This window comes from Haliotis cracherodii, unplaced genomic scaffold (assembly GCF_022045235.1).
Source record: "Haliotis cracherodii isolate W230 unplaced genomic scaffold, xgHalCrac1.p SCAF_8, whole genome shotgun sequence".
In the NCBI taxonomy this organism is placed as follows: Eukaryota; Metazoa; Mollusca; class Gastropoda; order Lepetellida; family Haliotidae; genus Haliotis; species Haliotis cracherodii.
Window position 1 is genome coordinate 9,497,642 of NW_027266341.1, and position 13,885 is coordinate 9,511,526.

General features: G+C 39.8%; 1 protein-coding gene across 1 annotated transcript in view; it reads left to right on the forward strand.

The window, feature by feature from the left end:
- Positions 1-1,511: 1,511 nt before the first annotated feature.
- The window catches only part of LOC139450362 (mucin-2-like), a 71,485-nt gene continuing 59,111 nt past the window's right edge, over positions 1,512-13,885 (forward strand). The window contains exons 1-2 of the mRNA XM_071232044.1: positions 1,512-1,553; positions 1,910-2,571. Of these exons, the coding sequence (XP_071088145.1) occupies positions 1,512-1,553; positions 1,910-2,571 (704 nt within the window). The remainder of the gene's footprint in view (positions 1,554-1,909; positions 2,572-13,885) is intronic.

The following is a 13,885-nucleotide window of genomic DNA, read 5'->3' on the forward strand; positions in this document are numbered from 1 at the left end:
TCTCGATGAGACAGGCTAATTGTTGACGTTGTATTCGAACCTAAAATATGTATCCAGCACTTGACTTCATGTAAATAATGTTTGGAGAATGTAGCAGAATAACCTATTGAATATGTCTAGTCGTTACACATACCTCCACGGCTCAAGTTATGAGCATAATGTTACCATATGAACATGCCGGTTATACAAATGAAGGTCTACAGTTACATTTATCGGTGCCCCATCGGATAATCAAAGGCTAGAAATTCCACACGAATTGAGAAAGGATCCCAGAACAAAACAGTGATCCTAAAAAATCTATAACACAAAAAATAGCATTACGATAAACTACAAAAAATATGTTTTTCTAAAACAGCAATACAATTACATTAAATCTAATTTTCTAGCAGTTCCCGCAAACGTGAAAATCGTGTAGCTTTCACATTGTCAGATACGCCAATGACTTCGGCCCTGTTTATTGAATTAAACAATGTGGCAATCTGCATGCACTGGCATTACGGCGGCTTGGCTCGACGTACACGACCTCTTTGATCTTCTTTGGGAACCTTCGATCATGGTGTTTAGTGCATGTAATATCGCAGGCGCCATAAGGATGGCCGTTCTCTTCAATGCATTGATTTACACTTCTGTCGGTATTATCTGAATTGTGACTGTATGATTCGGTTGACGTGGAGATATCTAATTGAATTACGTTACAATTATATGATAAATATTATCATTGTGGTTGAGCTTTGCACCAACTTCTACCTGCTAAATGAGTATGTAGGCAAAAGTTCAAAAGTACGCTTGGAACAGTTCCTGAATTCCATTGCATGTCTATTTGAATTATTGATAATTCGAGGGAACTCTCCCCTAAATGGAAACACATGTTGGTGTGAATATGGCTTCAATTTTAAAAAATTGTTCATGTTATCATTTTAATGAAATGAGTCTCTTTGGTTATAAAATATTACTGATTATTATCTATCATTTTTAATGAATCTATTCTTAAATGAATTACACTGTTAGCATCACTTCCGGCTTTCCTCCCACATCAACCGAATACGCAACGACTCATAATATAGACTCAAATACACTCATTCGCCACGTGTAGTGGTGACTTCAAACCCCTTGATTTTGTCATTAGGAATCTTGACAAAACCGTCTTCATGAAACCATCGTTCTTCACTATTTTATGAGAAATAATCTCCTACACATATAATGTGCTCCATTATCAATGCCAATGCTATGTAATGCAGAACACTTTGCAGACGCACACCGTATGGGCTGGTGTTAGCAATATCCCCGATAAGTACAGTTGAAGTACCGGTAATAACCATGCCCGATTGTGACCTTCATTACTACGTGAATTTCCCAAGACCATCCGCCCCAATTGATTCCCCATAGCAGTTCTCCATAACACAAGGACAGTAATGACTATGAATGGGAACTATAATCAATTTATATACAACATTCTATATATTGTTGACATTCTTGCCAGCTCAGACAGTATTATGATTTATTAGATCAAAATGGATATCATCTCATCATCTCCATTTATTTTCCTCCAGCGGGTGAATAGACATTAAATCATCACGATTCATGTGGGGATATTTTGACTAGCGTTAATGTTCTAATTACTATTTCTGCCCCTAAGCTATGTTTTGGATGAGAATACTTGTAACATTAGTCCACGTCAGTGTAGAGACAACCGTCCACTTTCTGTCACTTTACAAATCATTGTTAGATATGTTGAGGTCATTCGTTGATCTCAAAGGCACTTGTACTTGTGGCACTTTTTCGTTGTCTCCATGTATTAAGTGACGACGACAACGTGATTGAGTGACGTTATTCCTCCATTCCGCTGTGCAGCACGCTTATACATGACGGCACACGTCAGGATTCTCACTAAAACGGGACTTGCCTCCAGTGGGACAGTGCACCTTGCCTCCAGTGGGACAGTGCACCTTGCTTCAGTGGGACAGTGCACCTTGCCTCCAGTGGGACAGTGCACCTTGCCGCCAGTGGGACAGTGCACCTTGCCTCCAGTGGGACAGTGCACCTTGCCTCCAGTGGGACAGTGCACCTTGCCTCCAGTGGGACAGTGCACCTTGCCTCCAGTGGGACAGTGCACCTTGCTTCCAGTGGGACAGTGCACCTTGCCTCCAGTGGGACAGTGCACCTTGCCTGCAGTGAGACAGTGCACCTTGCCTCCAGTGGAACAGTGCACCTTGCCTCCAGTGAGACAGTGCACCTTGCCTCCAGTGGGACAGTACACCATGCCTCCAGTGGGACAGTGCACCTTGTCTCCAGTGGGACAGTGCACCTTGCCGCCAGTGGGACAGTGCACAAGGCCTCCAGTGGGACAGTGCACCTTGCCGCCAGCGGGACAGTGCACCATGCCTCCAGTGGGACAGTGCACCTTGCCTCCAGTGGGACAGTGCACCTTGTCTCCAGTGGGACAGTGCACCTTGCCTCCAGTGGAACAGTGCACCGTGCCTCCAGTGGGACAGTGCACCATGCCTCCAGTGGGACAGTGCACCTTGCCTCCTGTGAGACAGTGCACCTTGCCTCCAGTGGGACAGTGCACAGGTATATTTGAAACATGCATGTCAACCTGGTTAATGAAAAGTTCACCACTAACCAATTCAATACCACAACAACCAACACCGATGAATGTGTAATGAATTTTCACTATAGATCATCTACCGCGACGATAACGACCTAACTTACTGCTATATATGTATATATACAACATAACATTAACTTGTGTTCATGTTGTGGTAACTAACCACAACCACTGCGATACATACGGGGGCACTTTTATAACTTCAAGTACATGCATCTGACATAATACTTGTAGACATCGGAGGCATATAGATGATTCATCGTCGTAGACGCTGCAATTCGCAGAACATTATTCATGAGCCGCACCAGGATCCGCTGATCGGAGTTTGAATTCCACGATTCGTCTTGATTATGCTCCCTGGCAACATCATACCTCGTGATAAACGTCTAAGACCTTCACATGAGGCTTTCCTCGCACACAAAGCTTTTACGCCGTGATATAACTGAAATACTGTTAAATGCGGCGATACATCCTACTCTCTCACTCACTCTGCTGTAGCAGAACAATTTGCAAGATAAATATGAAGGCAAGGTATGAAGGGAATATTCAACTTACCACACAATAGGCAAATATACATGGTTCTCTGTTAACTAATGTTTAAAGTGGCGTTCAGCATAGATCACTACCTCATGCTGATATATACATGTCCTTCTTATTTCCCCCCAAACCACTACGATATAAACGACCTATTTTGTTCCACTTCAATCAATAATTCATCCTTACATTGGACTTAAAATACATACATATCACGGAACGAGTGATCTGTTATCTTATTATAGACGTCACTGTTGCTACATCTACTCCCAAGGCATTTAAACGATAGCCAATGTGCATGTAATGGCAATCCAGTTGATCGGTATCTTCTCCTCTACAATATTCCAATCTACCAAACAAGTAGAAGATAGGCAACTAGAACTTGAAAAAATCGAATTACTTGTATGCAGAAAATCAATAGAAGAATCCAAAAGAAAACTTTTACTGGAACCTGTCTGACCTCAAAATCTGGCAAGTTGGAAATGGATTGTGGGTTTTCTGTTGGACGGACGTGGCGTGCCGTACCAATCTTAGCAGTGCTACCGGTTTATTACAAATGACAACAGTATATATTTGGTCAGAATTCGTCTTTAACTAAGGCATAAGCAATTGTCATGTCCGATAACATGGAGGTTTTGACAAAGGGGCAATTTCCTGTCTAACTTGCACACTTCGACACGCCTATGTGTCTCTGTGATGCATGTTCCATTATACAAATGAAAACTTGATATGAAATGCATAACTGGATGTGTTTCAAGCTATTATTTATAATCGAAATACGTTCAGATAATAATATAACATTCATCTGAAACGCCAAATGGCACAACGTAGATTTATGGTTATTGTTTAGTTTGAAATATTCTTTTTCATTTGGTATATATGAGTAAAATGAAGGTTGGGAATTTGATTTTACAGTTGGTGAGATAGATTACATGATCATGACACGTTCCTTTGTTATCTATTATTCATTTATTTAATTGTTGTTGTTTTTAATATTGTGTTTGTGTGTTGCGTGTGTTTGCTCAATTGTTAATTGTTGTTTTGTTGTTTGTGTTTGTTTTTGTGTTTGTTTCTTTTGATTTGTTTTTTGTTATTTCATTGTATTTCCCGTTGAGGGTGGGGGATGGGAGTTTAATATACAGCGGTTTTGATTACTTTTTATAAGCAAAACTTCACATTTTTCGAGTTCATACTGGAGCTTGTTCTTTTCTCTTCCCAGTTCACCAAAATGTCTTACGACGCCTTACAACATAAAACCAATATGTCCTCAAGGCTTTCCAGATACATAATTGAAAACACGTACTTCACAAAATTAGCTCTACGGCAAATTTCACTGTTCCCGATAATAGGAGCGAGGAAATAGTTTTTCTAAAAGCAAAATCTAGTACAAGCAAACCAGCAGTTGCCAGTTTTAGCAACGCTGATACACATTTGGACACATTCCCAAGGCAAGTTGTTTCTGACAACGACATGATTTAATGTGAATCAACGTAGATGCTACCGAGCATTTCAACAGCTCGATATGAGGAACAATTTCCAGTTCCAATAAACAGATGGTAGGACATCATTTCAAGAAGCAGCGTCCAGGCAGTGTGACCAGGTCACTCATGTGCCACTACCCCAGCCAACCCCCCAACCCCCCCCCCCCCCCCCCCCCCCCCCCGGCCCCTCCCCCCAAACAGAGAACCATAGACCACCTGTTAGGCTTCCTTGTCCATGCTGATAAAACAAATCAGCCATTGGGCTATCATCATTTTGGCAGACAGCTGGCAGCGCAGGTCGACGTGGGAAGTGTATAAAATACACTGGTGCTTCTTTGGTCGAATGAGCTGCCAATGTGCATTCCTGGAATTGTTGTCTGGTATGGGAACTGACCTTTCTGTTTTGCGCTCAGATAACCAATCACACATACTGCTTTCACGAATAAACTGACGTTCCTTTTGCGATGAGTTCGAATCATGATCGACATGTTTTGATTAGTAGATCCCACATGTACTCAGTATCCTTGTAGTAGTTCATACATTGAGACTGTCTTAAGATTTGAGATTTTATTAATTGGCTGTTTTCATTCTTCATATGGATTCCGTTGGCCAAAGTCTTCTTTCCGCGAATAATGATACAATTTACTTAATGCCTTGGTCATATAAATCGTCATATTTTGACATTCCTTTTATCGTGGGTAGATTTCTTTCAAATATATGGACATATTTATATATTAGACCTCTTTCTTACTTCTATTTCTGAAAGATCTCATTCACATACAAGTGCTGGATCTAAAGTTATACTAAACTGTATGTTTTGTACATTTAGTTTATGAGCTAGGTAACGAAATTTACATAAAATTATAATGGAAACCCGTTCACGTGCTCAAGTAGTGAGATATTTCTCTGGTACAAGTAGCGAAATAAACGACGAATGTCCTCACAAGAAAATGATTTTTGTATATGACAATGTCAATTTTGCAGTTCAAGTTTAATCAAGTCATGAAACAAAAAGCAAGTCTTAGATATTCATACATATGAAATAGAAAGCGGCAAAAAAATCCATAATCGCAAGAAATCCAAAAGCCGGGTCCAATTTTCGATTCCGACTATATCACAAACACCTGTTTATTAATCAAATACTGATGATACCATGTGTTCGTATCCTGTCCCATTGGTTGCACCCATGACAAACACACGCAAAGGCAAGTCAGCTGTCCACACGGGAGTTAAGTCTAGTTTTAAATATAAGTAATCTTAAATGAGAGACCCAATCAATGTTTGGACGTGTTTTGGAAGCCATTAGCTCGCTCAGAACCACAAGAGCAAGGTAGATTATCAGACTCTGATCAAGAATGATCACTAAATCACTGATGTTTTGGAACATGTTTGATGACGTACTAAAATAGTCCACGAAACTTGTACCCTTGATACATTTGTAAAACATCTATCTTTAGTATGTTGGGTCCTGCAATTAATTATATGTATACATATGTTGCGTCCATTGGGCACGCCAGAATCCTATGTTCGTGGGTTGGAGTCCCGGTTCCCCTGTCAAGTTCTAGGGTTGTGAGTACCTTATCCATGTTCATGGGTTTCACCAAAGAGGTAAACATCTAAGACATGCATCACATCGGGCGTTCCTCCCACATCAACCAGACACGCCGTGAAATATTTTTAATACTGTTATAAGCGCCTTAACACTAACTTACTTACCAACACACGAGTTGTTATTAATCTGTTTAACTTTGTGTCCTTATTCAACAATATGTATACACCAACGTTAACACAGGTAAAGTAGTAATAACACGTGCGTGCTAACAGTGCTGTCCCGCATAGACATGTCTTGAAGATAATTGTCACGAATAGATGTGTTTCACTCAGTTTCACTCAGTGAATCATAGTTGATTTCTCTTCAATGCAATCCTCATTATTAGCGGCTCTTGCACTGAAGACACCACAACCTATTGTACCAACAAGATGGATACCTCTAAGTACATACTATCTGCTACCATCATTATCAGTGTCCGCAAGCGGGAATTTCTCTCCAGGTATATACAACCAGCCTAATATAAACCTGTAGCAGTTCGTGTCATACACAGGAATACAGAGTTGACCAGTCCGATTGAATTTGTGTTACACAGTTGTGCAGCATGTAATTTACATATGCAGCCACTCCTCCTGAAAACCTACCACGATATTTAGTCTCCTAGGAGGTGATGCTTGGAAGATATGTCTTCGTCTGTCAGTGACAAATTGGATGGTCTCCATCAGACCAACGATGCCGTATTTTTCGCAGAAATTGAAATTTGTCTTCAGTATGTGAATGCACAGACATTACGGATTTTATAATGATTGAGCTACTGGCTGGGTAGTTAACTGGACTCAAACTCAGGAATCAATGGACCATGGCCGTCTGAAGGGGTAGCAGGAAACCCCCTGGGCGCCTGCCATCACCACTCTCATAGGGGCCTGTTGGGCTGTCTACCAAGTGGTCCGCCACGATTCTAAGAATTCATATCTTGTTTGTACCCAATCGTTATCTTGCGGACAAATGTCATCATCTATTCAGGTATGGATTGTGTTCAAGATAGGCCTAAAGAATGAGGTTCTGGCTCTGGTCTGTCGTGGCTTTGCCGTGTAATCGTCTCCCACTCGTCGAGGCTCATTTTTCTTTAACTTCTCTCTTGCGCTTGTGAGCCTTCTAGATTTGACTTTATAAGAGAGAAATTTACATACAAATATGAAAGGTTTTAATACATGTCTACTCCTAAACCGCTGTGTGCGTTCAATAGGAAAACGACGAGCATCCCCAGTGTCTAAATTGACAAAACTAAAGCTTCTTACAAGTTCTCTTCCGTCTCATCCGGGGGCACGGGTGGCGCCGCGATTCGCTGTGCAGAGTTGCGTCCCTCGGGCACGCCAGAAACCTATGATTGTGGGTTCGAATCCCGGTTCGCCCCGATTATGTTTCTAGGTTTGTCAGCACCATACCCGTGCTCATGGGTTTCACCGAAGTGGTAAACGTCTGAGACCTACATCACTCCAGGCTTTCCTCACACATTATATAAGCTGGCACGCCGTGATATAACTGGAATATTGTTAAAAGCGGCGTTAAACCCAACTCACTCTGTCTGATCCAAAGTTTCACCAGGTACCATTTTCATGAAATAGACTGTTACCTTTTTTTGAGTACACTTGGTATTATCACTGATTATCAGTGGTCATTTCATATAATTTTCAACGCTATTTTTCCCTTTACGCCAAATGGAATATGTTTCGGCAGATAACCTAGACTGGTTATTCTCTAGCATTGATAATTTATCTTTACGTCTACTTTGAGCTTCCGACTTAACCATGCAGAGACACGATTACTCATTTCAATGTTTTCAGATTTCATTTTTCAGTGCTTGTTCAAACACATGATCTGCATTGCTTTACCCTCTTATGAGTAACAACTTTCATGACGTCACAACTGACATTTTGTTGAATAACAAAGGTGTAATTGCACCGCTTTGCTGGATGAGTAATACGCGCGTCCAGAACATACCCTCTGGTGGTATGTGCTCCAATTACCTAACACCTCTCACGAGCCTTACACCAAACCCGATCAATATTTACTCTGGCGAGAATCCCCGAGCGATTTAGAAACTTAGAATCGAAGAGTAGGCGTTGTGTTAATTTCAAAAGTGAACACCATATACTGTCATATGAATACGTCATGGTAAAGCGTAGGGAGAGCCGTATGTACCTCATACATTGTACGTATTCTTACGCTCTGTATGTGTAGGTGTTTGTGTAGGCTGGATACATATATCACGATATACATTGTGTTTTGTACAGCACTTTTCCTCCTCTTCATCCTGGTTTGTGGCTTATCCTGGCGTGTTACATAAAACAACACGGCAAGATTGAATACATGCTTATATAAATTGCACTCGTCTCAAGATAATATCAAGTTTATGTCCCTAGGGAAGTAATTTTTTGTTTGTCTGTGGTTTGCCGAGGGCATGCTGAAAATTATTTCCCGAGGGATATAAAATTGATATCAAATTTAAGCCAGCGTAATATTCTATTTATTACCACATGCAAGTATGTAATTGGAAGACGAATCAACAAAACATAGTTTCATTACCTATAGTCTATATAGCAACCGAGAGAGTGACCAAGGTTACAGCTTTTGTTAACCAAACAACAGTGGAAGTCAGTGATGTCATGGCGGTGTAACAAAATAGATTTCCGTTCAGACTATACTGGGTAAACAACAGAATTATATGTTGGCGTGTTTGCTTGTATGTTTGTTTGTTTGTTGTTTAACGCCGCACTCAGCAATATTCCAGCTATATGACGGCGGTCTGTAAATAATCAAGTCTGGACCAGACAATCCAGTGATTGACATCATGAGCATCGATCTACGCAATTTGGAAACAATGACGTGCATCAACCAAGTCAGCGAGCCTGACCACCCGATCCCGTTAGTCGCCTCTTACGAAAAGCATTTGTTGCTGAATACCTATTCTAACCCGGATCTTCACAGGCATGTGTTGTCAAACTGAACGGCTGTATCAGTTTTTGTATCATAACTGAGAAAACAATAATTTAATAGGTTAAATCGATCGTAATTTTTCGTTACTTTCGCCCTGTGAACTGATACACTGTCTAAGCACAAGGGCGTAGTTGACTAGACAATACCGCACACGCTGCGATGTCCAGTTTGGTTTCGAACATTCCATTGAGAGGTAACCGATTGTATCTCCTAAAGAAGCCAGCACGTTGCTGAAAAACATTTTTTCCTAGAATACTTAAGACCTGAAAGGCAACTTGTGTACTCTGTGCAAATATCAGAAATATGCCCCTGAGGTAATAAATGTATATTACACAGAGATTTGGTGTAGAAAACAATATTAATAATCTGTGTCATGTCATTACTTAGCATTTTACAGTTTCGTCCTCATCGGTACACGGTTGCATGTACATGATATGTACGTTATTGTGATTATTTGAAAACTGTGTTTCAGCATACAAAATATCTGTTGCAAACAGTAAGGGCATTCAGGCATTAAACCGACTGCAGCTCAAGGTCGATTGTCCTATGATATTAGAGTGTCATGATTTGTCAGATTAATAATTGTTCATATCATGTGGTTGTATGTGTCTGAAAACTATTATACATTTTGTACATAAAATAAGTAGATCAATATATAAAAATAAAATCGTTTTATTATTTTCCATACAAACTATGGCTGGTGTCTGCAATGGTCAGGAGATGAAACAGACTATACAATAATAACCTATTGTTCAGCCACTTAACACCTGTGATACATCTGACTGCATTTGAGCTCAAATTTGGGATTTTGATCACACTGACATCTAAACGATCCTCCAGTGACGGTTGTGGTTGTTTATATTGCAGTTAGGTGTTTCAGCGATTGCTGTTGCGGTCGAGTATCAGAGTGCTATCAACTGCAAGGAAATTATTTTTTTCCAAGTCTGAATGACAATCACAATGTCATTTTTAATCACTCTCTGGTTTGCAGAACTACTTCTCTCCCAAGCATACACCTGAAAGTTCAACAATTAATGAGTACTGTAAGTCGAAAATGTTTCAACCTGAAATGACCTAAAAGAGTACTGTTCCAATATATAGCCCTTCCTGGAGCCATCACTCTAAACCTGTCAGTTGACGTTTGTGTTTGTACTTGTTTCTTTAGGACCGAAATATGACCATCAACAACTATCTATAGACACCATATACGCTGTTAGTTTAGCTAATTTAAATGACATATGATATGTTCATTTTATTCTAAGCATACGCAATCTCTATTCTGAAAGGATGCAAATTTCAAAGTTATCTGAAAAATTCTTTGAAACGTCGTCTTTTTTTACATTTAATCAAGTTTAAACGGCATTAAGCTCCAGTTTTAATATCACACAAAAAGTTTCTCGAGAAAAAAATGTACATAATGGAACACTTACATGTCATGATATCATGTGTATAATGTTTTATGTGCCGTAAGGAATTTAATGCATCTTTATGTAAATCCTATAATCTGGTTTATATATCATAAATACGTTTCGGTTTGTGCGTAAGTAAAAGCTACAAAAACATTTCCATAATCCATGTACATATCTGCTGAAAGCAGAGTCCATTCCGACTATAGTGATGAACCAGGTGTTCTGGAAAAGATGAACGTATCACCAGTGGCACTCTTCACAAACACGTGCTAGCTCAAGTCAGCTGTTGATCACAACAAACACAGAACCACATCATACAAATCAAAAAAAGAAAACAGCTTTGTCACTATCCCCCGCCATTGGGCACATTAGAATTTTGTTTATTCAATTAGCAGTCCCAGACAAATGCTGCAATTTCACGATCGCGGAAAGATTTGCAGAAAATGTAACTCACCGCAGAATTGCAGACAAATTGCGGAATTTGCCTTATTTATGAATTAAGTACACGAAGTTTCTTTATTTTCAAGCTTTTCAATCGAAATTTGCCCAAATGGAGCCCAATCATTTAACATTTCTATGAAACATACAAATATTAATCCCTTAATAAAACGATGTTTGAAAAATACAATTCTCACTTTTTAAAGTTCTTGTGGCACTATGACTTCATAAACCATGTTTACATCTTTCCAAAAATAAATATCGTTAACACAATGCATAATTGTTTGTCCTATTCCATGATAACTGTTTATAATGACATTTTGGTGGATTATTTCGTGATGAGTTCGGATACATTTGTGTGATTGTAGGCGCAGAAAATGTTTGGTAAGTTTACTGAAGAATGTTGATAACTGTATCGCCGACTTCGTCTAGGACTGGTATATTGGAGTGAATATTAACATAGAAGTTGATATTAAAAAAGTATTTCTTACAGAAGCTTGCATTCTTGTAACTTTGGTAAACCTTTATTGCAGACAGTATGCACTAAATAAGACAAGGAAACACGAATACCTTGATAGTTGTGAAATGTAGACACCAAAATCTGGAGCTGCTTAATTTTGCTCGACACAAAGTTAATGTTGAGTGTTGGAAAGTTGAAGACATACCTCTTGTCATTAGTCTTATGGGGAAGTAATTGTCACTGTTGAATCGTTAAATAAACCATGAAATGTACACACGAAGATATTGATAAGCCATGCCACCGAAGTGAATCAATCACTTCTGAACCAATCAATGGGCAAACGTCAACACTTAGTCAGCCTATTCGTCTGGAACGCATGACTGGAAAAAGGTAAAAGGAAACCAAAACAAACAAACTCTAATAACTAGACATGATGGTTCATCATCGGGGAAATTACGGAAACTCTATAGCGAACACTTGGGTGGTTTCTGCCATTATCTTCCGAATGCTATCTCAGTAGGACACTGCATAGGTTTATATAAATACTTATATATCTAGATTGTTATGGAAGGGAACCTGAAGTCGGTCACCGACTATACTGTTGCATACTTATAACGAAATGGACTGACGAGGAAAAAATCTGAAAACGACACATTACAGGATTGTATAACTACAGTGTTAATAAAATAATTTGAGTAACCTGGTGTTTAAAGCATTCGTCCGACACGCGCAAATCCTGGATTGATTCCCCATATTGGTACATTCTATGAAAAGAACACTGTCAGTATTTATATTTCGTGAAATGTTAAACGAAAACTGAGTAATTCAACAACTACTGATTTTAAAGCATAGTCTGGAATTGAAGTCGCTAATTTAAAACTTGTGCCGCAATGCTTAAGAAAACTGCTTTCTTAGTGGCTAATGTCGACTTCCTGTTAGTAATTTCGTTGGTCGGTCAAAGTTCGCGAAAGGTCGTTCTGACGTGACCTGTAATGGGATGTCCGGTAGCGAGAACTCGTATCCGATTTTAATGAGATTGAGGTAATCTGGGCATGTGATTAATCCTGTTTTGTTTATTTTAAGCAGTAATTGTTTATTGTTAAGCAAGTTTATCTCTGCAGCTCTTGAAAAATGCAGCTACTCGCCGACTCGTCTCGCATCAAAACAGGCGCTGTGTACTCGCGGGCAGATGACCACGGAGTACGCTGATCACTGTGTCGGATTAACGAGACTGATTAATGAGTGATTTCAGCAATGTGTTGCAAATTAGGTGTGTCGGAGTCGGAGTGCGAGACTGTCGGATTAATCGGTTCCCATCATTTGTGTCGGATAAAGCCGATTGTCGGATAAACGAGACTTGACTGTATATCCATAGCTTACTTATATGCCTCCTGCCAACGAAAACACCAGTGTGATTTGCAATGGGCGATCCTTTTCAATTTTTCTTCCCTTCGCTAACGCACCAGGTGCGCTGACCCCGACGGTCAAACCTTGAACTGACAGTGCATGTGACATGCGCGATACGAGCGGTTCATGCTACAATCACACCTGTAGACAGTTAACCAGTATAACCTTCGCCTCTATCGGCAACGGTCATGCTGGTGTATGAAGAGTATATTTTTTCGCCTAAACAATTATGTATTCTATTCAGTGATACATCAGTGATGACCATGTCTGCTTATATTGTACAGTTAACCACTTAGCAGTCGTTCGAATCGAGGCGGTGAGATCTGCTGATCGTTCATTCCTTGTGGCTTTCTTGACTTTTGCAATCGGTACTGAAAGTGTTACCCTAGGCAATGCGGTAGGCGAAATGTGAAGGTCTTACGCAAATTGAGTAAGTGAGAGAGTTGGGTTTATCGTCGCTTTTAACAGTATTCGAGTTACATCACGGCGACTCAGTTTAATGTGGGAAGAAAGCTCGAAGTGATGCAGGCCTCAGACGTTTACCACGAGCACGGGTATGGTGCTGACAAACCTAGAAACATAATCGGGGCGAACCGGGATTCGAACCCACAATCATAGGTTTCTGGCGTGCCCAAGGAACGTAACTCTGCACAGCGAATCGCGGTGCCTAAGACGACTGGGCCACCCGTGCCCCACGCAAATTTTGACAGCAACACATGGAAGTATTTATTAGGTGTATAACTGAGAGAAGTGATAAATGTTTTCAAGAAATTGTAAAAGAAACAGGCACTGAAACATTATGTCATCAATTAGATATCATAATACGATGCTTAAAATAAAGAAATGGATATCACTGAAATATATTGTGATATTTAAGGGTTAATCGGTGTATGGTGTATAAAAAGATTTTATGGATGAATGGTGGCTGTTTGTTCCGAGATACTACCATGTTTATATTTCAATATGATAAATAAAAGCTATACATTATTATGGCCTTTTATA